General features: G+C 38.6%; 1 protein-coding gene across 2 annotated transcripts; it reads right to left on the reverse strand.

The window, feature by feature from the left end:
* Positions 1-2,237: 2,237 nt before the first annotated feature.
* On the reverse strand, positions 2,238-23,993 carry lhx3 (LIM homeobox 3). 2 transcript variants are annotated; one of them, XM_006640643.3, is made up of 6 exons: positions 23,422-23,993; positions 14,242-14,413; positions 13,270-13,472; positions 8,179-8,330; positions 5,766-5,937; positions 2,238-5,083 (listed from the first exon to the last, which is right to left on the reverse strand). In XM_006640643.3, the coding sequence occupies exons 1-6, from the start codon at positions 23,489-23,491 to the stop codon at positions 4,665-4,667; spliced, it is 1,188 nt and encodes a 395-aa protein (XP_006640706.1). In that variant the 5' UTR covers positions 23,492-23,993; the 3' UTR covers positions 2,238-4,664. The 2 variants fall into 2 exon arrangements, with proteins under 2 accessions (XP_006640706.1, XP_015222456.1); XM_015366970.2 differs by lacking the exon at positions 23,422-23,993 and adding an exon at positions 16,119-16,323.
* Positions 23,994-24,838: the final 845 nt, after the last annotated feature.

Genomic DNA, 24,838 nt, shown 5'->3' on the forward strand with positions numbered 1-24,838 from the left:
CTAAGATCTGCCTATCCCTGTGGCATGGAGCCAGATCCTGCTGAAAAAGTTCATTCACAGATTGGCCACACTGATTGCCATGACCCACTGTGTGCCGTGACAACACCCCCCCCACACCATCACAACGCCGCCACCAGCCTGCATTGTGAACACCCAGCAGGACGGATCCATGGATTTGTGCTGTTTTTGCCAAGTCCTAGTCCTCTCATCTGCGAGGAAAGTGAATTCTTCAGAGCAGGCGATGTTTTCCCAATCCTCCGTCGTCCAGTGTTTGCGTCCCTTAGCCCACTGCAACTGTACCTTCTTGTTTTTCATTAACAGGAGTTGGGTTGGGTTGTCGGCTGCCATACCCTGTCTGTGACAAGGCACAATGAGTTGTGCGGTCCGATATGCCTCTTACAGCACCACTGTTGTACTCGGTACTCAGAAGCATGTCAGCCTCCTTCTGCACCTTCCATCAGTGGTCTGTTTCTCACCACGGGACAGCTGAGTGGTGAGCCCATTGAGTGGGCCCATTTGAGTGGTGGCCCATTGCTGATACACCGCTGACTCTGTCGCGTGTGAAAACCCCAGCAGGGCTGCTGGTCCCGATTCACTCATGCTGGTGTCTCTGGCACCCACTACCATGCCACGTTCAAAGTCACTTCGATCTTTTGTCTTGCATCCTCACGCGATCGGTAGTGTGTGCTACCATACCCACTTTAACCCTGCAACCTGTATAATAAAAGAGGACCTGGCTGGCTGGCTGTTTGCTACATCTCTCATCGGGATCTAGAGTGGAAGTTATTCAAATGAATCTGACAATGTTCTACCACGATTCGTATACCTTTTTCAATCTCTTCCAGTAGAGATCTCTACAGAACAATGTAATGAATGGGGTAAGTTGATTTCAAGATTGACAGTTATTTGGAATACTCCACTCCACTTAGCCCAGGAGAAGGATCTAAAATCTTGATGTGATCATGATTATAGTGCAAAGTGGGAGTAGATGGAGTCTCTGATTATAGATGAATTTCCAATATAGAATGTTTTGGGTGATAGATCACTGGCAGAAGCTATACTGTATATAAAACAGCTACTGTATACCCTGGGTAATAATACCAATTAAAATTTGGTTTAAGTAACATTTTGTGCACATTTGATGCTGTCAATAATAGAGCAATCAATTACATAGGAAAGCAGGTATACCTAATAAACTGACCATTTATACTTATATTTATATTTATGCTTTCAGGTATCCATCTACTTTATTAACCACAAATGTACAGTATTTGTGTAACAGATACCAGCAACAAATAAAAATCACAGTAATGTCAAAGATCAGGAATGTGGAGTTATTTTTTATCTGTTTAATATGCAAATATAGGAAATGTTGGTTAAGTATTGCTATGACATGGACATTTGCAACTGTAACTGTCTTCTTTTCTGCACATTCTACAAAATGATAATTCAATTTCTTAGGATTCTGATTCAGAGCCATAACCATATGTAATATGGTATTATTTGTTTTTCACTAGGACATATTGTACTAGATATAGATTGTATCACTGTAGACATGCATTTCTAACATTTATGTTATACATAAATATAGTCAACCTTTTCTCACCCTTTGAACATTAACATGTATTAAATTTAATTTGCAGCTCAAGCATTCTTGCTTTTCACAAATGATTAAAATAATTGGTTAAAAATCTTAAACAAAAGCACAGAGACAGAAAGCTGAAGGGTGAAACTGGAGAAACACATACATTGTTAATGTATTTTTTTTCAAGAGGTCAAACGGCGAACGTTTGCACTCACCGATGAGCTCGAAAATGCAGCAGCTGCAACAGGTCTGTGAATGAGAATAAGCCACCAAAATGCCCATAGGACAGTGATATGAAACAAGAGCAACATGTCAGAGTAGTTCTAAACTTCGCCCTTTGTGTAAATGAATCTATCTCTGATCTTGCACCACACTTCTGTGATACTCTCTTTCCCTGATTCTAGTCTCAGGGCATTCTGGTGAAGCACATGATGCAGCAACCATCTTATAAAACCTCTTAATAATTAGATACACAATCAGGAATATGTCTACATTAAATAACTGTAGTCTATTTAACCTTCAATTCAACTTCAAATTTAAACTAAGTGAGAAAATCCACTTAGTATCTGTAGAGGGTTTTCTCCACGAAAGCAGGTTTAAATTCAACAGCAAAAGCATAGGACCTTTTGGTTCCACTGAGAATCACTGCACGTTCAATTTAGGGGAGAAATTTATTAAAGTTCTGCACTGCTTCATTATCAGAGAGAATAAATAAGAGACATAAAACATTTTCACAGAAACAAACAACTACACCACGCTGGGTCCAGCACACCCAGGTGATTCAGTATAATGAAACATACAAGATACATTTGAAAACACACAAATGCATAGAACAACCATTAATAAGCAGGGGAGTCAAAATTTACCACTAGTCTGTCAAGTTAGTTCTGAGATAAAGTCCACCATCTGTGTTCACATAGGAAATTCAGCTCACAGAGGACTTAGTCATAAAATACTCTCCACAATATAAAGTCGTATTTGACATTTGGCAACAACCAGACACTGTAAAACAGAGACACTGACAAAGAAGCTCTGCAGTGTTCCACATGGAAAAAGCAGAAACAGAAAGGCTAGCATTGGATCACAACCATGGGGCTTCCATTTGTATGGCTCTTTCTTTTAAGTGTTTATTGTCTTGTTGCCTACCTGAAGGCTTTACTAAATCTCAAATTACTGAAAGTTATTCTCTGGATTTATAGTTTCATGGTAGATCATGCTACCCATCGATGTTGTTGAAGCCGATAACCTGCCTTCCTTTGGGATGTGGCTGGGTGAGATCTTCAGAACAATTATCTACTAACTTCCACATGGGCTCAATGGGTCAAACGGCCTCCCCTCTTCTTAACTGGTCTTATGTTCTTAGACGTGCTGGATGAGTTAATCTGTGTTTCTGAACTGTACCTGTGTGCTTGTGTTTGTGTGCTCTGCAGTGGACTACCACCCAGTTCAAGATATAGTTCTGCTGGACAGGCTCCAGGTTGCTCCAACCATTCCTACTTTAGGAAAGCAGATTGGTGACTGACTCCAATGAGAAGTTTGCCCTTGATTCTTCTTATTAATAACTCCATGCAATTTAAATGGTGCATGTGAAAAAATACTGCAGAACATCGCCATTTTATTGGAAGGATTATTGGTATAGATGCCTTAATTAAAATCTGGTTAAAAATAAATAGGCAACCATAAAGATCTCACACGAGTCTCAGTTTTGAAATTGCAGGACTGAAATGTGTGTTAAACAGGCTCTGGGATTAGTTTGTCAACTGTGCTTAAGAAACTGCTCAGTGGCTGTGATGATGATTACAATCATAGTAATTCCTGCCATTTGTGTGGTGTCTTTCATCCCAAAAGATCCCAAAGTGCACGACATATAAGGGGAAACCACTTCATCCACCACGGAATACAACCCCCATTTAGGTCATGTGTGGCTGTCACTGTACACCCATACACGAGTGATCAGGTGGAGACGTGAGAAACTGCTTGTGCAAGACCAGAGGGAAACTGAGAGAGGGCAGTGGCGTTAGTATCACTATGATGTTACATACATGAAAAGCAAATGGACTTATTTGATAATGAATAAATTTATACTGTTTTACCCTGCAAATTATTTATCTGGAAATACCAAAAATAAGGGGCCCTATATATTTGACACTAAATTGCTTTCAGTTTTCTTGTCACAACACTGCAGTGGGTTATGAAGCACAGATAATGAACTATACTGAGTACAACAAAAGAAACTCTGCAAAAAATCCTTCAAATCAAATATATATGTCATTGTTTACTTTGATGGAGTTTTATCACTATGTCGTGGTTTCCCTGTGCTTCAAAAGCCATGGCAGCAATATACTGTAACATGAAATGAATTTGCCTCTTTAGTGCAAACATGGCACTGATGGACTTCTGGGAGAGGAAAGGTTCTACAAATCTGAAATTTGTCGTGAGAGGTTCTCACTGTTTTTTAGTTCGTTTCCCGATGTTTGTTCAGATATGGATGCCACACGTGGAGTCTCACAAAGTCATTTCACTAATATCCCACGTTTTGGCAGGGACCAATATCATAGTTCCAGTAAAACTTGCCTGCAAACATAATGGAGGTGTGTGTTGGGGGTGGGGGGGCATTACTGTTTAATGAACATCCAAAGGCAAGCAGACACCAGGTTAAAAGTCACTGTCCATCTCTGAAATGCACAAACTTCAGACCTCAGAGTAACATCTGTGTCCTTCAGCTTCATGTTAGTCGTCCAGATTTTAAACTGAGATTATATCAAAACATATACGTTAAAGCCTCTTGGCAATCTTTCATATCGTGGATAAACTCTCGCGGTAGGATAATAAAAAATTTAAAAGAATCTAGCTCCCATCCTAGACCGATCAGTCCTTTCTGGTTTTTTAAAGTTTCGGAATTGTTCAAAGTTCAGCTTGCGCAGAGTCTCAGAGAGGAAAAAAACAACAACAGACCTGAAACCCTTCGCTCTGCTTTTCTTCTAGTATGTTGGGACAAATTGCCCTTCTAACCCTGTAGATCTTCAGAAGAATGTCCAAAAATAACTTGAAAGACTAAACCAAGACCTCTGAGGCTTCATCAAAACTGGGTATGGTCCACCTCGTCCAGCCATGAGGCCGGACTGGCAGGAAAGTCCGGATAGCCTCCACTGCTGCCAGTCGACAGGTCTGAGCTGGGTCCGTTACCACCTAATACACGCATGGCCTGCGTCATACCTGGTGCACCCTGGGCCATTATGGCCAAGCCAGAGTCTGGATACACCAGGCTGGAGATGAGAGGCTGGTGTCCAGGCAGGGCCTGAAGGGAGGTTGGAGACTGGGGCACGCCATAGGGACTGCTGGAACGGATGTCATGGTATTGGTCCTGGGCCTGGATCACGCCATGCTCTAGAGGGAACGGACCATGGGTCCCAGTCTGCCTGCCAATCGAAGAGGTGGTCTCGTTCAACCCGCTGTATATCCCATTGGAGTGGCTGACTTCTGACATGGACGGCTCATCTGAAATAGGGGAGAGAATCCATAATCAACCTACATGTTCTCTTCTAAAGCAGGGACAACATTTTCCTTTATGTGCAAGTTGTACGGTTGAAATATTAGTGGAGCTTTGCCCTTGCTCTTTTCTGGCGTAGAAAGCACTGTAATTTAATTTTAGTCATTACTCATCATTCCCAGTTAGAATGATAAGCCTACCACAACTGATAAAATCATGTCAGTTTACAGGATACTCTCTCACATTTCTATAATGACTTCAGATTTTTTTTTTGCTGCAAAAAGGTAGGAAGGTACTGTATGTAAATGGGTTATTTCAAGCCACCACTTTAAAAGATCTTTATTGACTTATCATGCATATAGGGGAAAAAATTCAGTTATTTAAATTTTGGTTCCATTTCTGAGACCTGAAAGACGATGGGAAGAACAAGAGCAGACAACAACATCTATGATAAAAGGAATGTCACAGGACATGAACAAGAAATATGATATATTCTCCAAATTGATGAATGTAACATGAATCAAATTCAGGTTTTGCTTTCCTTAAAGGCAAATACCATTATGGAGATGATTAGTGTCTTATTAAAATATTGGCAGTTCACTTTGTTTATTTTTTTGCTTGGAATTTGCATCAGTGTCCAGTAATATACTTTAATAAATTGTTCTAAAAACGTGTTCTTCCCAGCTGTACCTGTAAAGGAGACCTCAGCATCGCTATCCACCCCTTCCTCCTGTATGCTGTCCTTGTCCGATTTGGCACTTCCTCTGGATCTCTTCATGTTGCGGAAGTATTGGCCCCACCTCTGCCGGCCCGCGTCCTTTTTCAACCTCTTTTCTTTTGCTCTTCTGTTCTGGAACCACACCTTCATGGAGAACAGGGAATCAATGTAAACTACTACATCAAAAGATGTTTTATTATATAAATAGACGATGCTTCATCTTCAAACAGACGGCTTTCTCTCTGTGAATTGGAAAAAATAATTATTCTTATTCTTATTCTTATTGCCTGATGTAATTGTTTCTTTAGTTCTTTATGCAGCATACAGTATGTTCATTTGATTGCAGCAGCACAATTTGTTGTGGGTTAGCTTAGTTTCTCTTTTGCCCAGACTTTTGATAATTTCTTGCACGGAAAGGCTGGATAGTAAAAGAAATGGACTTCTAAAAGATAGTGCGGTAAGAGATGCAGACATTCTGTTTTTTTTTCTTTTGCTACCTTCTCCTTTGCTCACCAACTACAATAAGATCCACCACTGACATTTCCACCACTAGTGTTTAAAAAGCCCCACAAAATACAATGAAATGTATTTCGTTTTGTTCATTTCCTTTTTAGCCTCAACACAATTTATATAGCTATTCTACTTTTTCTTCTCTGCTACTAAATGTAAGGTCTGCAATTCTGCATTAAAAACATACAATATATGTGGTATAAACATAAACATAAAAAGCCTCTTATGCCACAGTATTTAACAATGCCCGATTTCCCCTTTAGGAGCTGATCCAAGCATGATCACTTCTGGATTGAAAATGCATAACATAATTATTTGATCATGTTGTTTTTTTAATGACTAGAAATTCCGTGTTTTCAATCTGGATTCTAACTCTGTCTTTTCTAGCGAATATATAGACAAAACAACATTCGAGACCAGAATGTCAGGCTTACTGACATAGTAAATAGCCTTCAGAGGACAGAATCTAGCTGAACCAACGAAATCGGGATTAAAATACAACACAACAAATGCGTTTTTTGGCAATATCATTAAGGACATGCCGTGTAATTTGACAGAACCATTTACTTTTTTCTATTAAAGGTGTGTCTACTAACACCTGTTGTTCAAACATTTAAATGTGTTACATCGCTATTGTAGATGGATCGCAAAATCTAACTGAAATGTTTAAGACATACAGTATGTCATACAACGTTTCCTCAATATGTTTCTATATTTTAATTTGTGTTTTTTTGAATTTGTTAGAAAAAAAACATAGAAATAAATTTCATTACAGGCAACTAAATGGCGACCGCCGTACAATATTTATTTTTGTTGCATTACTTTATATTATATTGACTGGTCTAATTAAATAATTGGTATGGACATCGATGTGCTTCAAAAGAAGAACAAGCAAACGTTTTGTAGTGATGCTAAAAACGTCTAAGGGCAAAGGTCTTTTCTCCCACGACAAGCGAACAACCTTGAGCAAATGGATCTTTTCTGCGATATTTTAGTGTCATGCGATTTAAAACACGCAGATGTCGTTCTCAAGATGCGACCTACTTTTCATTGACACATGTTATAACTGTCCAAGGGTCTTATAAAACGCTTTTAATTGCATTTTAAATTCACTATATTCAGTTTAAGCTACAAATAGACTAAATCTAAACTTTATAGGGGGTTATATAATATATAAGGTTAGGAGAATTATTAAAAGCATACACACCCTACTCCCCCTTGCAGTAAGCAAAAGGAGATTTATTTGAAGTAATTATCTTTCAGAACGCAAAGCCTGCAAGTTGTCCTCAACCTGTGGAAACGGTATGTTATTTTCCAAGAGATGACCCTTTTCCCGCAATGTCGATTATAAGGCCCTGTCAGCCGATATTAAATTTCACTTTTTACTGCGTCGCGCTCTCTTGAAACCCATTCCCGTTTTTAAAGACAACAGTTCTGTGAAGCCATGTACTGTGTCTACCCGCAGCGCCACCTGAGTGAATTTAGTAAATTTGTTTTTTAATGTCACACGTTTATCGTTTACAATTGGACGTTCGGTATGCAATGAAGGGGACAGACATGCCTTTTCTGGTGGCTGTAAAATAAAATACAGAGGGAAGTCCTATTGTCCTTGCAAAAACAGCATATCCATAAAAAATATATATAGCAGCAGTCAGCCCCTGTATCTGGAGACAGCGCGAAAACTCCCACAAGTACATCCGTTAATGAGCTTCTCCAAACCTCGTTCTTATGACCCCTGACTTTCAAACGTGGTCTTCGTTTCACTCCGTAAATTAAGCCCATTATACCAGCCCTGCATGTGAAACACTCCGCACTGGTCCCAGTAATGTGCTCCTGTCTCACTGTAGCCTGGGTTTGAAAACGTGCGTACGCTACCTGCACGACTCTCATATCCAGACCGGTCTCCGAAGACAACTGCTCCCTAACATGTCTGGCCGGTTTAGGAGAATTGTTGTAGGCGTTCTTCAGGGTTTCAAGCTGTTTGGCTGTGATGGTGGTACGTGGTCTCTTCGCAGTCGAATCTGCCTCTGGAAGAAATGAGGAATGATTGAGGTCAACGGTGTGGCGCGGATCTGGGCACAACTCCGCTCCATTCAGTACCAGCCATTTCTCCCGAACAATTGAGTTTCAGCTGAAAGTCGGTTTCTCCTTGCCATCTCCTTGTAGTAGTAGACAAGTGTCTAGTAGACACCTAGAAAAGCCGAAACCTAACGGTACTGTTAGAAAAGTCATTTGTAAAATCAGTCCACTTATAATCCAGAACTGACAAAATGTAAATATACTGTACATGCAAACTGAAAGATCACGCCCAACGTGCACAGACATAAGAGACTAATTTAGAGCACGATTGTTTTGTTGTGAATTTTGTATGAATTCGTTTTCTTTTAAAATCACCCATATTTCTGTTCTACTAAAATACATTGACTATTCCACTTTTTGCATGTACAGTATAACCAACAATACAATTTGAGACGTCTGAGTCGTTTAAAATATTGTCTGGACCCCAACCACTTATATATATATACTGTATATAAATTAATTAATTAATATATATTAATTTATAAATGTTAATTATAAATTGCTATTTATAAATACAGACAGGGAATAATTATATTATATTGCAGAAAACTAATAAAAGTAATGTGGTTAGAACACAATAATATAACGTAGTTGAAAACTCAAACCTTATGAATAATTTCTGGTATATCAACGAAATGTTTGAGTTTTAACAAGCATGCTGAGAGCGTCAATAAATTGGACGTTCTAAAAAACGGATATGAAATGGGGAAGAAAATAATTATTTCGATGCAGCAAAGACGCCTGTTTAAAAACGTTGTTGAAATGGGCCAGCAATATGTTGCTAGTCATCTTTATCGGTTTCTGCAAAAAGATGCGGCAATAAAGCTCTCGCCTGCTGTGGCTACTACACTGCTCATAACTAATGGCGCCCTCTTCATAAGAAAAAACAAACTTGTGTGTTTTCCTGAAAACTGTTATGATAATTCATCAAATTGAGTTAATCAAGTGCACACGAGCGCTGTAAATTCACACAGGCGCTAAATGTACTTTTGTAGACTGTGCCCAGCGTGTTGCACAAATTCATCCGCTGACAATGTCTGGCCAATGTTACTTTTGGACTAATAAAGTAAATTGATTTAATTTGACTATTTTATAATAACGAATTCCCTCATATACGTTTATGACACTGAGGGAAAAACGAGATTTCATCCTGTTCTTCCTATTCTTTACTAAAGCTAAAACAAACAAAAGAAATGAAAACCAACACAATGTTATCGCTGCCAGCAGTCTTTTCGTAAAATTCAGATTTTTTTTGGACAATATGCTCATGTTAGTCAATACATTGGGGGAAAAAAAACACTTTATTTCTCAAATGATACGGTATATCTCTAAGGCTTAGTGCGCATATTTCAATTACAGTTGACATCTCCAATGTGCTACAAGACTGTTGTTCTGTAGTTTTCAGTAGAACACATTTACTTGTACAAAGTTCTAAATGGATACATACGCACGCACAGATAAATACATAGGTAAAAACGGACCCGAGTTAATATTCATTTGTCCTTCTCTTATACTGATGATTTGTCATTGCAATTTGTTTTTACCCTACGACTAATTGTTTACGTCATTCTAAAGACTGACTTTATAAGCGAAGTAGAATTGGAGGCTCGGCCCTCCTTTCTAGCTCTGTGAAAAGGACAGACCTAATCAGGCAGTCGGAACAATTTTATATCGCCGACGGTTCATCAGCGAAGCAATTATCAGCTTTACAGTCAGCAAGAAAATGTAAAACTGCTTTATATAAGCTAATGGCGATTCTATATCTTTTGAAGAAGCTTGCTGAAGCGCACGATATAGCCGGCCCACAGTTTAATCAGCTGTGCATTGTGCTGACTCTCAGCCCTGCCAAGTGAAGTGATATTAGGTATTCGGCGGGGGATGCCCATTTCTCTTTCTCGACTGCACTTGGATTTGCAGTACATATAAGGCGCACTGTCGATTCCTGGGCTGCGTTATAAGTGCAGGTGGGTCAAATGTTTATGCATGACCTGTTGACCTCCGGGATGAAGTTCACCGTTCAAAGCGGCTGTTTAATGAAAGGTTATTGAGTAAAAATAGAGAACGCATCGGCGATCTCAACACCGAGACTAATCCTTCATTTCTATTAATTATATAAATTGCAAGATGTACACAGTGATCCAATGCGCACAGATAGAAGGGGAGGGATTTTCTCTGGTTTCAGGGGAAAAAAAAAACAGATATGAAGTATTAACTAGAATGCTTGATTTGAATTATTCCAATTTAACTACAGCATCAATTGTGTGTATAATGTACTGTATATATAATGAAAGTGCCTTTGTGGAAGAAGTATGTATGAAGATACAGTAGTGCTTTATGGGTAGGAACTCTGCAGCCAGGCAATGAATATAATTCAGTCAGATTCCTCTTGGAAATCATGAGCATCTTTAACATTAAACAATGTTGTTGCTTTGGCAACGCCACTGTAATATTTATAAGGTTTCTCATCGTTGTATAAAATCTAAAATAAAACAACACCCCCCCCCCCCCAAACAGGAAATGCCCTTTTATTTGTGATAAGAGGAACATAATTTTTTAATTTCCTTATTTTTTACCGGGAAACATCCCTTTGGTTAAATCCCTTTACGTGATGATGGTAATATGATATTATGAGGAACGAAAATACCCGTGAAACATCTGTTACGCAAAACAGTTGTTTTGCTCCTGAAGAGAGGACCTCTTACTAATTATTCGACAGAAGTGGTTCATGTCTCTGAGATGATTCCGTCAAATCTAATAATTATTTTAGAAACACTGTGTAGAGAAACAACAATGAAATGCAGTGTATCGTTGGGATATGACAGTTTAACAATGCCAATGACTTAGGACAGGACCAATACCTGATAGTAAGAAATGGGAAAAATGTCCAAATAACGTTGTTGACAAAATTTTATCATCTTTCCTGCTCTATTTTTACGAGCTCGGTTTTGGCATATAAACAAAGACAGTGGCTTGTCTTTTTTGGCTTTAACTCATAAAACTATACAGTAGCCATACACAACCAGGGAGGTAGTACAAATTTCAAAACCTAGTAAAAATAGTGAAGTACCATTTAAACAGGGGATACTGTATATCCAACGGCTGTTTATGGGCAGACAAACGTCACACTGTGTGCGCGGAGCTCAAGACATGACTTACCCTGAGATTCATCGCCCGTAGTTAATTTCCAAATGTATTTAGCGGCACATTGACAATGATCAAAGCATCAGTGTGCCGATGGGTTTTAAATGAAAGCACTGCTTTTAAAAATTGTACACCATACATTAAACGCCTACTGTAAGATAGCTGCACTCCAGCAATAAGCTGTAACCGTAAGCTATTTTCCGAACGCTGTTTGGAGCAGTGCACGGCGTAAATGCAGTTAAGTGCACCAAAGAGTAATGAATAGGCAACTATTATACGCGTCGAAAATTACATCTTATCATCCATTAAATGTCCAAATTACCTTCACACCCAAACTAATAATTACAAACTGTAAAATGCCCAGGTTCCATGTGTCACAAAAGCCATTAGAAGGCACAGAATCTTCAATGTGTACCGGTGATTGCAGTAGGAAAAATATTCCCCTTCTCCATGTCTATTGTCAACCACAGACATGTTGATATCAGAGGCAGAGGAGAAGTACAACACTTACCAGACACAGCCAGGGTCACTGAAATATCCGAAATATCCATGAAACTGATCTATCATATCACAGCATTATTGACTACACTCTTCAACACTCACCAGAAATATGCATTGAGGATATACTGTATGAGTACAAATTGCTTTGTCGAGCGGTGCAATATACTGTATCACACTATAATACATTATATACGGGCTTTGTTTTCTTTCATTTTAAGGAAGCAGCGCAAATATATCCAAAGGACGATTTAGGTCTGATGTAAATGTGTTACATGTTCTGCTGTGAATTAATACGATGTTGCATTTACTTTGGAGTGATAATATTTTAGATTGCAAACAAGCTCTTTCTAATATTACATAATAATATAAATAAAACTACTTATCCACATACGGTCACTGCTCACTCAGAGCTGTTGACCTAAATGTTAGTCAATGTGAAAAATTATGTGAATAAGAAGACCATTTCCTCCTTGGGGTCAATCACATACATTAATGAACATGTATTATCACATGTATTAATCACAGGTTTCGATTAAACGAAAGCAAGGCTCATGAAAAGCACAACGCGCTGGTGTTGCCCTGTTCATGAAGAAGCACTTGTGGCCTTTCGGTGAACCACTCACAGTATGTAACCGATTGCTTTAAAAGAGCGAATACAGGGTTTTGGAAAGGAAACATCGTATTTGTATTTCGTGCTGAAGTTTGTGATGCGTTAATGTTACGCGTTTCATTTGTAGACACTCTGCGATATTCCAATTTCTATCTCTTCCCCACGTCGCTTAAACATTATCTTTTGAATATGATAAAATACAAAGTCAATTTCAGTTTCGCCTCACACTGCTGAGTACCTCTAGTGGACTCTACAAATAATAAGACAGAATAATATGCACCACGGCCTCTAATTTGTAACTTCTCAGCAAATATTTCGTTTTTTTTCACCGCCGGATTTTTGTTTCAATTACGCTCTTACTTTTCTCAATTGGACCTTTAAAAGGATTAGTAATTTGCAGATTTTTTAAACAAACGCTGTTTTAGCTGAAGCTGCGGATTGCAAGGTACTTAATGATTTTTATTGACGTATAGATATCCTAACGGTTTCAAACTGAAAGCAGCTAAAGAACAAAATAGCAGACCATTCCTTTTTGCATTTCGATGTCCTCAGGCAGCTCTGCACCGATATTGATTGTGAGTAATACAGCGGTGTGACTGCATATTGATGGTATTGAAAGAGCGCCGGCCTCTCACCTCTCTGTTTAGCGGTTTCATAGTCGGCCTTGCACACTAGCCGACTATCCTCCATTAGGTAGTATTCGTCACCGGTGGCGAGCTGTCTCTTGCACACTATACAGGCGAAGCAGTGGAGATGATAGACAAAGTCCTGCGCCCTTCGTACGACCTGAGTCGGCGGAATACCTTGTTGGCAGGCGGCACATTTAGTCCCAAATCTCCTTTTAGAAATAACAATAAAAATAAGGATATACCCAGGTCATATACCATGTTGCTGTTATTAGAGGTGAATCCTGGAAAATATATAATATAATATATATAATATAATAATCTTCAAACTGCTTCTTCCAATTCAGGGTCGCGGGGGAACCGGAGCCTATCCCGGCAAGCAACGAACACAAGGCAGGGTACACCCTGGACGGGACACCAGTCCATCACAGGGCCAATCTTCCTAGATGCCAATTAACCTATCAGCGTGGGGGGAAATAATAATAATAATAATAATAATAATAATAATAATAATAATAATAATAAATCTGCATTTCAGAAAAGACATTCCAACTACATTAGTAATTTACATTATTTACGAATCATAAGTGCAGAGGTGAGGAGATATTATGACGCCATGAGGGTATCCCAGAAACGTTCTCCCTCTTTTAAAATATAATAAACCAACATCTGTAGAGACATCCAGCAGAGTGCTATCTTGCCGAACAAAATACTCGTTAAGTAACTTTAAAATACGAGTTTATTAAATGTATGCACTACTTTCTAATTAAATCATCTCGACCAGAATACACATTTCTTCTAAAATGTGAACAAAACGTGATAGCCTTTTTCTAAATCGTGAATTTACGGTACATTTTTGGCGCTTTTTATATACTGAGCTGTTGAAGGGACACTTAAACAGTGCTCAGCTGACAGAATGAATGTATCAGGTGCGCAAGAAGCAGTCGGAGAAGCTGCTGTTGTAGATCGAAGAACACTCACTTGAAGAAGTCTTCTTTGCAGTAGACGCTCTCGCCTCTGCTAAAACACTTATCCGCCAGCTGCGTTTGGCAATCGCTGCATTTCAAGCACTTGCTGTGCCAATGTCTGTCCAGTACTTTTAGAATGAAGCGGTCCACAATGTGCTGATTGCAGCCCGCACACACTGGGATCTCTGTAAGAAAACAAAGCAACGCACATTCAGTTTAGCCATCTCGTTTTACTCGTTGAGGAGCACAAACGGCTTCGTTTAAGTTTCCATTTTAAAGGTTAATTGGTATCTGAAGTGTCCTGTTTGCGTTTGCCCTGTACTGGACTGGAATAGTCCCGTCTGCGCCCTGTGCCTGCCGGATTAGGCTGCAGTTTGCTGCAAATCACTATAAAGTAAACGAGCTCTGGGTAACGAGAAATTAAAGTGCCGTTTTACGTATTCATGTTATCCTTTCTGCCTCGTTAAAAATTCTAAACTATCTCACCTAGAATTAAAATCTCATAAAAGCATAAAAAAATCATAACATCTCCAGTTACTAAATACAGTACATATTGTAAAAAAAACTAAGGTTGATTGCATAAAAACATCATAACTCATATACCTTCAGGACGTTAGTGAAAGAAAAACAAAATATTTTTACTGCATTTCGGATTTTCACAACTAAAACAATACAGATTTTTTTATCGGTATCTGTTAGATGATACTTGTTAACAATGAAATACAAATACGTGCACTTGCAGAACTGATATATGCCGCATGTACTGTCATTTTAAAATACAGAATTGCGGGGGTATCTATGACAACTACTGCTAGTCGGTAGTACAGTAGTACTACCTGAAATACAGTCTTTCTTATTATTAGTATTTACAATATTATATCGTATATATTAAAACAAGAATAGTAAGGTTTGCAATAAGTGAACAAACTTGTTAAACACAATACACCATATTCATCACATCCACATTGAAAGAATAGGAATTCTTGGTGTGTATCTAAAGGTTTTCCATACATTGAAAATATGTGACTGTTAATTTTTGGCCAAAATGCTTTTTCATGCGTTCACCTGTAACTGGAAACCTGTGGTGCTTGTGTGGGAAGTATTCGTTTTAGTACAGGTGATACATGGTTGAACGTCTTACAGTATATTTAAGTATACTATTACTGTAGTTTATATAACATCGGGAACAATTATTGACTCGAATTTATAATGTAAATACAAAACTTTAAATCACTACAAAGCCATGTAATACATTTTAAGTAATACGTGTGTTTGTTTATAATACAATTCTTGTTTTTGTTTTTATTGGTAGTAGTATAAGTAGTGGCAGTTGCCTTTGTTGTTGTTGCTGCTTTTGTTGCAGAAGTAGTTGTAGAAGTAAATACGAAACACCCACAAAACTGAAACTTAGATGTCCAGAGCCGGATTAGTACAGATAATATCAGATACATCAGTTTAGATCAATATACATCGAGTTCATTTCGTTTTCAAATACTGGTTCTGCGAATTACTTCAAAAACAAAGAGACAAAAGACTTGCCCACTATTGTGAGATTCCAAGGAAGGCAACCCATACTGGTCTACAAGAGTTTCAGAACATGTGTCAAGACCGGACACACGGCGCTTTCTCCGACACCCTACAACCAGACAAAACCACCACCCCTTTCCGCCGTTCTACAATTCCGACACAAATAAATCTCCAGGAATATTTGCGAATCGCGATGTATCAATCACAACACGCTGTGGTATAATCTCTTAATTTAATGTCAACATCTACTACCCCCAAAAAATCAATGTCACACGGAACACCCACCCCCCCCCTTCTACCCTCCCACTTCTGCCCCAATTAGTCCGACTCTCTTGAGCAGACTCTTAAGAACATGGCTCTTACTCTGCATAGTGACCAGCGGCAGGTGATCTGAAATCCTGAAATCCAAGCAATCGTGACTCGAGAGCCGCTCTCCTCTCCTGATTATAAGATGGCCCGAGTCTCCATTAATTCCCGTGCCGGAAGACCACCCCTTCGGGGCCAATTGTAAAATGGCGCGATCTTCTTCCTCCACATGCACGCTTCCAGGCTGCCCAAGAACTTGAGGATCAAGCACGGTCGTGCTTTTAGTGCCTTCTGGAACCGAACCAGACAAATCCCCACACGACTGAAGAGCCTATAATGACTTAAGTCAGCAGTTCCTCGGCCAATCATTATCGGCCAAAGCCTGCCGCTTGCTTATATTTTACATTTCATCTCCATAGAATAGGCGTGTAGGATAGAACAAGGAAGTACAAGGTGCTTGATCTGTTGTTTAAACAATCTTATTTCGTGAAACTTAAAAACCCAGGTAATAAGCGACTTTATTCTGCTGAACACCCCTGAGTGAATTATGCTGTTCCAGGAAATAATAATAACCATCCATCCGCTTCCTAATCTGTAGCATCTATTTTTATTTTTAAAGAGGCTCTACATGGAATAATACCCATTTTACATTTAAATTCAAGTATATATATAATTTTGAAAAAAAGTAGGATGTGCATCCTAAAAACGGAAGAGACCTGCGTATTTCAGACGTTTTTGTCTGAAAACATGTATTATATATATGTTACATATATTGTTGCTGCAAAGACACGCATATTGTGTTGCATGTTGTTGAATCATGTTGAAAACATTCGCCCAAGCTTTTCAGTTCACTTCGGGATCTACAGACTTTTCAGTGCAGGTTTCTGCATGTGTTTTAAGCTTAAAAACAGCTGTAACATCTATAAAACAAAATTCATTTGTTTTTTTTTATTATTGGAAACAGTTTCTCCACAGGACACAGACTATAAAAATATTAAAATAGAGCAATGAATTAAATATAATGTCACTTTGTGCAATAGACACAATAAGCTATTTCTGCTTTGCTCGATCACTGCTACTGTTAATACCAACACTATCGCGACTCTTACTGTTTTTGTTATGCAATAGCCCAAATGTATAGAGCATGAAAGGTTTTTAAGGTTTCTAGATTATTTAAATTAATGCAAACGTCAAATAACCCAAATCTCTTGTAGACGTACTCTTCACGTTATAACTCACGTTACATATACTTTGTGTCAAACCTAATGGATGTTACTGTAGCACTTCTTCGACAATTTATAATGTTAGAATGGCGTTTGGTTGTTTTAAACAACGACTTGGCCTGTGGATCTCTTAAGACTAGCCGCAGGGCGCCATGCAGGAGCAGCCTACAGGTATTACCTGTAAATAATTGATTAATGAACTCGGGCCCTCAGCTCTTCGTCTAATGAAGGAATGGTTCTCCTTTTGTTCGTTTTGTGGGCCTTCAATAAAAAATGAATGCGAAGTTTTCTGTGGCAGGCCTATCGACCCAGCTACAAATAGCTACTAAAGCCACGTCATGAACAGGTGCCGTGAGCTCTTATAATTTATTCAGAGCACCTTGTAAAACTAGAATATAATGTTCGAAACTCACGAAAGAAAGTTTTAAACATCACTCAATGTTACGTATGTTGAATGAAGCAGACATGAGCTCTTACTATGTGTTTCCAACATGCGCGTGTACAATTGTGTGCTTAAGCGGTTTTAATTTTTTTTGGTGTGTTTATTTACTTGGAATGTGTTTGTGTTTATTTACTTAAATGGTCAAACACAAACAGTAATAAACCTTTGAAAATCAGACGTCATGTCCCTTGATCAATCCACTTATGTTCACATGGTCGTGCTTGAACTCAACGGGTATATATCCTATTAAATTGACTGAAGAAACACACCCTTGTTCATGCAATGTCAGTGGGTAGTTGTGGGTTATCAGCTGAAAAGACTGAAAATCATTTTTAAGCAAGCAGCAGAAGTACAAGAATAAAAAGATGAGACATATGTCAATTCGCAGATCTACCATCCTTGTCCCTAATCCTGCGCCTTTCAATCTTATCCGTAATCCAGTGTATAGCAGAGATAAGAGAGCGAAGAGTATTAGAGGCAAGGAAATCTGTAGAAGAATCATCAGACACGCAGTGTAGGTACCCATCGAGTAAAACGGAGCTCACTCGGGTGATGGTACTGTAGATAACGACGTTAGTGTACTTAGACTGCAGCTTCCACTGTTAATAAAAAGTCCCATTGCAATTTTTAATGTAAACTGATCAATAACTACTCAGATGATAACAATTGCAGACACGCATCCTTTACAAATTTACTTCAAGAAACACTAAATATGTACTGTATATGAAGCATTTTACTTAACAACAAAGTGAAGGCATCCAAAACACTGGGTTTCGTAACCATCCGTGAGAGAATATAATCTAGAAGAGTTAGAGTTTTTTTTTTAATTCTACGGAAGCGCCTCCAAATCTGTTATAGTTTGGTATGTATGCATATATTCCCATCACCAAAGAAACAAGATTCGAACACGTTCACTTTTCGGGCTTGGCATCTTTTGTAAGAAAAGAGGTTTTCTGACATTTCATCCTGCGAAGAGCCTCGGACTATTTTCAAACAAATCACTGTCTTATTATATACCTTTACGTAGTTCTTCGTTCTGTGCTAACAAGGCAAACAGCATATCCGTATTACCGGGGGCTTCTTTTGGAGCGTTCAAGTCGTTAAGCACATCCATTTCGCATTATATCCACTTCCAGGGCAGAAACAAAAAAAAAAAATCAGGGCCAGTTGAGAAGAAGAATTAAAAAAAAAACTTCTGTGGTGTCTTCTAGCTTCACATTAATGTGTGATTCACAACGGCGCGCCAGACGTTCTGGAAACGCGAAGGGCTCCGAGCTGTGGAGCGTTTTGGTGCTTCGAGTACAGAAACCCGAGTGCGCAGGAGCGGAGAGCGCCGCCTGGTTGCCCTAGAGACCGGGCAGTGAGGGCGAGGCGGTGCAGGTGTACTGTTATCACCTTGAGCGCTCCCAGACGACTCTCGGGAGCACATTTGGCTAAAATGCAACCAGTATGATGCCGGGAATACTGTTATGGTTAAGCGAATAGTTTAATAACGGGTCACCAAGCGATTTTTCCCAGTAAGAAGATACACAGAAACCTAGGTATTTAAAAAAAAAATTCGCGTGTTCTAATGTTGACTCCTGTGTGAAAGTCTTTTAAACAACTTGAGATTTCGTTATTCTTTAACGCTCACTTACACGTAGGGTGTTTCACTAACAAAAAAAAAACCCATTATTTAGGCTGCATAAAGATTAGGCAAAAATACAGTCATTGAATATATTTCTCTGATTTTATAATAGACTCGTTATCACGGATCAAAAACACATAACGCAAATAAAAACCAGATTGAAAGGCATGCACCCGTGGACGGTTAGGAGCTGTATAACGTTAAATAAAACTATTAAAATATTTTAAAATATACGGTTCTCCGGGGGGAAAAAAAGCCAGCAGGATCTTAGGGTTAGTAGTAGCAGAAAGATCTTGATAACTATTGTAGGGTTTAGAATATGAATCGAAAATATTATTACACTTTTGATTCGTTGACTTAAAAAGTAAATTTCCCTTAATTTAATTTCAGTTTCTAATGTTCGCGTTTTTAAAATCGCAATAGTTCCTCCAAAACACTTCTAAAGTTTTAGTTTGTGCCCCAAGCACTACTCCTACAGGTAAATGAGATTTGTGTCAGACTACGTTATGGTGAGAATAAATTATCTACTTATATTGACAAGTAATTCATTTTAATTGTAGTTACCCACAAGGTAGTATAAATTCGGTGCTTTTCAGAGTAGCTCAGAGTGCCGCTCTGTAAATAAACACTTTTCTTCTGTACCAAATTACTTTTTCCGTTGAACTGGGTCCAGGATTTATATAACTCTTTGAGGATAATTAAGCTAAATGTGACAAGTAAGTAATTTTAAAACATCTAAATCCTTTAGTATTTCAGTAAACACGAGAAGCCGAAGACCCATATCACAAATAATGCGGAGCTGTCTTGGAATGCAATAAAAAGTATGTAGTGCTACACCCGAGTACACACAAACATCTCAGGACGTTCAAAAATCGAAATGCTTTAAAACGAACGGTGTGTGTACATTTAATATGGAGGAGAAATATAATTTTCAAAATGTACCTGCTGATAAGCCGCCGTTATACAGTTAAAATGTCTTTAATATCTGTTAATTGATCAAAAAAAGTCATTTGACAAAAAGGGAATGATGTACAGTATACATTATTAAAGCGTCGCTTTTAAATTCTCATTCCATTTTTAAATTCATTTTAGAAATATACACGAGGCAATATCGTTATTATTTGATTACTACCGATCTATTTCATCCAAAAAATAATGGGATGAACATTGTTCTTCGCCATGCATTTTAGAAAACCGAATTTTTGTCAAGTCCGTATATGCTTGAGGTGTTATTGGGTCTGGGGATAACTGTAGCGCTCTTCCACATGTCCTTATGTTTGCTGAGGTACATTTTATTTTTACATTGAAAGATACAACTCTGTTTTAATCACTTTTCCAAAGAGCAAGAGACCAGATATGTAGGATTAACTGGTCTTCAGAAAAGTCCTATATTTAAATACTTGTTTTCTTTCCAGATCGCAACGAAAATACAGTATAGATCAATATATATATTTGAATAACTTAAGAAAGGCGAAAGCAGTAATCATCAGAAACATTCTACACGCTTGCAGATTCTAGTCGAGGGATTCTTGCCGAGTGATTTTGCCGAGTGATATAGGCATACATTATTTAAATTGTTCGTGAGGTAAGAAACTTCATTCTCAATAAAAAGGCGTATTCCGTATCAAAGTCTTCATGTTACAAACATTGCGAGGCAATGCACAATAGCAATTGTGTCTAGAAACAAAGATCAAGAAATAAAAGGCGCTCACGACAGGCGTCACAAGAGCAGCAGCCAGAACAGGTCGCATTTGTAGGATCGGTAAATAGGTTTTAGTAAGAGAAGTCGTGAGGGTCAGAATGAAGGCGCGTCGCTAGGTCTATGCAATGACTTCTCAAAGACAACTGTTTGCTTTGGGAAAGATGGGCCGCTCAATAAAATGTTAAGCGAGGCAACACCCAGATAAATTTTATTGACACTGATCCTTAGTGCAAAAGGGCGCCTTGGGAAATCAGGCGTAGTGGTACCGCTGCCGGGTTCTCTGATGAATTCAGAATCAATGCCCCATTTGCCTGCGTTTTCAGAGCAGGCGAAACACATTTTGGTGAAAGGTGCGTAATGTTTCAATGTTCTTCCTTACTTTTAAGCTTTAATAATATTTTTTTATGCGTTATTGATCGGGCACTTTTGAGTGGCCGGGCGACAGAAGCGCAATAAAATGAGCGGCGCCTATGGCCTTGAAAAAAAAGTGAGGGACATCCACAGAGAAACTGCTGGGTCTTAACGGGCTTTTCACAAATTGACTCATCAGGCGGAAACTGTTCATTTTCCATTTTTATCCTATTAGCTCAAGCAATATCTATATCTGGATACTGAATATTGTAAATTACTATTTTACGTTACTTTGAACTAGAAAATCGAATTGAAACACGGAGGTCTGTATACTACGTTTTCTGTATAAATACAGTATATCGTGTTATCATGATTTTAAGAAATTAATATTTTCAAATAATTCTCACCTATATTATCAATCGGTTGTTGTTGCTGTCATAATTCACCTTGAGTTCATTAAGACCACTGTGAACCGTGGGTAAATAAACCAATATATACCAAGCTGCAAGTTAGTGCTCCAGGGTTGATGATGTTAAATAATGAATAACTAATGTTCTTGAATTAACTGCCTGTTGGAAAACTACAATCATCTTCGATTTAACAAAGCGGTAAGCGAATCATAGTCCACCGCAGGACGTCCTCCAGTTTGGAAACTGAGTTTAAAAGACATTTTAATGGTTTGATGCAAAAATGAATATTTCAATGCACTGAAATGATTACCAGGACCCAGCAATGAGTACTAAAATCGATTTGGGTTAATAGCTTGAATGTATCTAAGTTATATTTAAGTAAATATTAAATTTGTTGCTCGAAAAAAGAATGGAAATTGTATACTATTACTGATTAACCCTTTTCATGGTGCTTTGCGTTCAGGAACACCGTTACTTATTGAAGTGTATTTGTTTCCTACCACTAAAAGTCAGCGCTTTACCAGAGAACCTTTAAATTGCTTTTACAGTTCCTCCCAATTCATTTCGGATTGCAAGTACCTACTGTATGTACATTAGCAGGAATGTTTTATTTTTTTAACATGCCTGCTAATGTACATACAACATGCTTTTCACCCCTGCATTCTCGGTGACTGTTTGTGACCGATCCACGGGGACGTCCTTTATGTTCAAATATCTCAGGTGCAGCACCTGTCGTGAGAAGACGAGATCTGGAAGTTTTGCAATGAAGTGTATGGTGCACATCTCAGGGCAGGCAGGCTGTTGCGCTGTGGTCCCGCCGGAGTGCAGTCTTACTCCGGGGGCCCGGAGTGTACCGGTGGTCTCACAATAGCGATGAATAATGGTGTGAAATGACAGCACGCGCTTAACATCTGTTCATATCATTTACTAACAATGCAGCTCATTACATATTCATAACGTCCGCTACAAACTGGGCAAGAAAGAAAAGAAAACGTAGCTGCCCCTCTGTCGGACCAATGCGTCTCGTTAGCAAGTCGTAAACCGCTTGGTCTTTTGCTTTCATCGCTTTTAAAATAATTCGACATCTACCGTACCAGTATTTAAAGAAATTATAACCTTAAGCAATGAGACCTTTTTGCCATTGTGAAATCTAAAGAAATAATTGAAGTGTCTAGACATTATTACAACATTTTTTTTCCCATTAGACTAGTAAAATGGCTTCATATATAAATCACATGAAACACATTATTTTCACCGTGGTGCACTTCAGAGACTACCATTTAAAACAAGTTGACCAGATAGTTTCAAGAAAGCTGTGTTTATACGGCACTAAAAATAATCCCTATAAGTAGCACTTCAGATACTACCGTTTAAAATAAGTTGTGTTTATATGGCTTTGAAATTAATCCCTATAAAGACTATTCGATGTAGGGAGTGTAACAGGTACTGTTCCACAGCGAATTATGCCCAGCAGACGAACATAAGGTAGTTAAAGAGCGTGAAATCAGCAATTAGACACTCAAAGTAAAGGAAGCAACGGTTAACAGGACTCAAGCACAATTCAAAAGCAATGTCAAACCTAAGAAATAAAATAATATTTCTTACCTTGGCTGGAATTGTATCTGGATAAATTACTGTGATTCTGACAGCTTGATCCCGAGTGTTCAAGCAACATGTTTAGTCGAAGTGGCAAGGTTTTAAATGGAAATTAATGCATACGGAAGGTGTTCTGTGATCAACCGTAAAAGGTATTTTGAAACAAAAGGCACGTCTTGTAGGAGAAAAAAGACTAACGCGCCTTTTATACACTAACTGTAAAAAAAAAAAAACACAACCAAACAAAACAAACTGTAGCGCTAATTTTCAAAGCGGCTTCGCGGGCGATAACGAAAAGGAAAGGCAGGGTTTGCCTCAGATTTTTCGAATCGGCGAATTAAAATCAGTGTACACAACAGACGTCAAAGTCGCCGCTTCCTGGTGAGATGTCAACTTTTAGAAAGCTACAGTGTAACTAGCTGTTTTGTTCCGTGGGTGAAGACGGGGATTCCTACAGCGACAATTAATACCGTCAGCTGACCTAGAGTTGCTAGGAGTACCGGTCTTTAACATAACAAAAGCGGCGAGCGGGGATGCGGCGCTGTTGACATTTTGCCCTGTCCGTGGTGCTGAAGGGGAGTAGCTAGACGCGATGCCGGAGGCGTGTTTATGCTGTTTTGTTCCCTGCCGTGCCCCAATACATATAATATACACGTGTCTGTCTTTCACCGTACACAATAGGATACTAGGCAGCCCGCGTCCAGACATTGTAGTCATGAGAAAAAGGAAAAAAAAATCGTTTAACACCCCCGTTCTCCTTTTGTTCCCTATAACAAAAGTAAAATTTGCCACCGAGTTGGGGGGGTTGGGTGGATGGAGGGGGGAGAGTAAAAATGAAGCTTATTTGTGGAAGTAACTGCTACAAAGATTTTAAAGAAAGACGTTTAGTTTTTTACCTAATATCAGAATCTTTCAGGACCGAAATGTTCTGTCCTCTTATCAGTTAAAAGATTACATGGATTCAAAACAAAACCGCCAGGGATTTTGATGACGCATTAATATATATATATATTAATGCTTAAACTAGTAAACATCGTGCTATTATACAGTAATTGACTATTACCTCGCTTTCTCAATGTTTGGACTCGATTTGTTTGATCACCATAGCAGAATTAAATGGTAAACTTGTTCAAGACTGATGAACACAAGGGCTCATACCAGTTTTAAATACATTGCATGCGGACAAAAAGAGTTACGTGAAGTGGAATGTAAATATTTAAATGTTCTGAAATGTGTAAATACTTGAGTGTATTGAGGCGTTTTACGTCACGCCTTGCGACCGGCTCTTGAAGGTCTGTTTCTGGGTTGTCGAACTTTACGCGTCGGGATAATGGATGAAAATGACTGCGTTTATACATTTGGCATTAGTTTTCAACTCATCAGCTACGTAAAAAATAAAGCGGGAAACATGGAATTGATCTATTGG

This window comes from Lepisosteus oculatus, chromosome 24 (assembly GCF_040954835.1).
Source record: "Lepisosteus oculatus isolate fLepOcu1 chromosome 24, fLepOcu1.hap2, whole genome shotgun sequence".
NCBI lineage: Eukaryota > Metazoa > Chordata > Actinopteri > Semionotiformes > Lepisosteidae > Lepisosteus > Lepisosteus oculatus.

Excerpts from the sequence above, each read along its gene's own strand:
- lhx3 (XM_006640643.3), bottom strand. The coding sequence starts at position 23,491 with ATGTTGCTTGAACACTCGGGATCAAGCTGTCAGAATCACAGTAATTTA. Across the intron at positions 14,414-23,421 it reads CAGATACAATTCCAGCCAAG|AGATCCCAGTGTGTGCGGGC; the intron begins GTAAGAAATATT and ends GTTTTCTTACAG. Across the intron at positions 5,938-8,178 it reads TGGATATGAGAGTCGTGCAG|GTGTGGTTCCAGAACAGAAG; the intron begins GTAGCGTACGCA and ends TTCTCCATGAAG.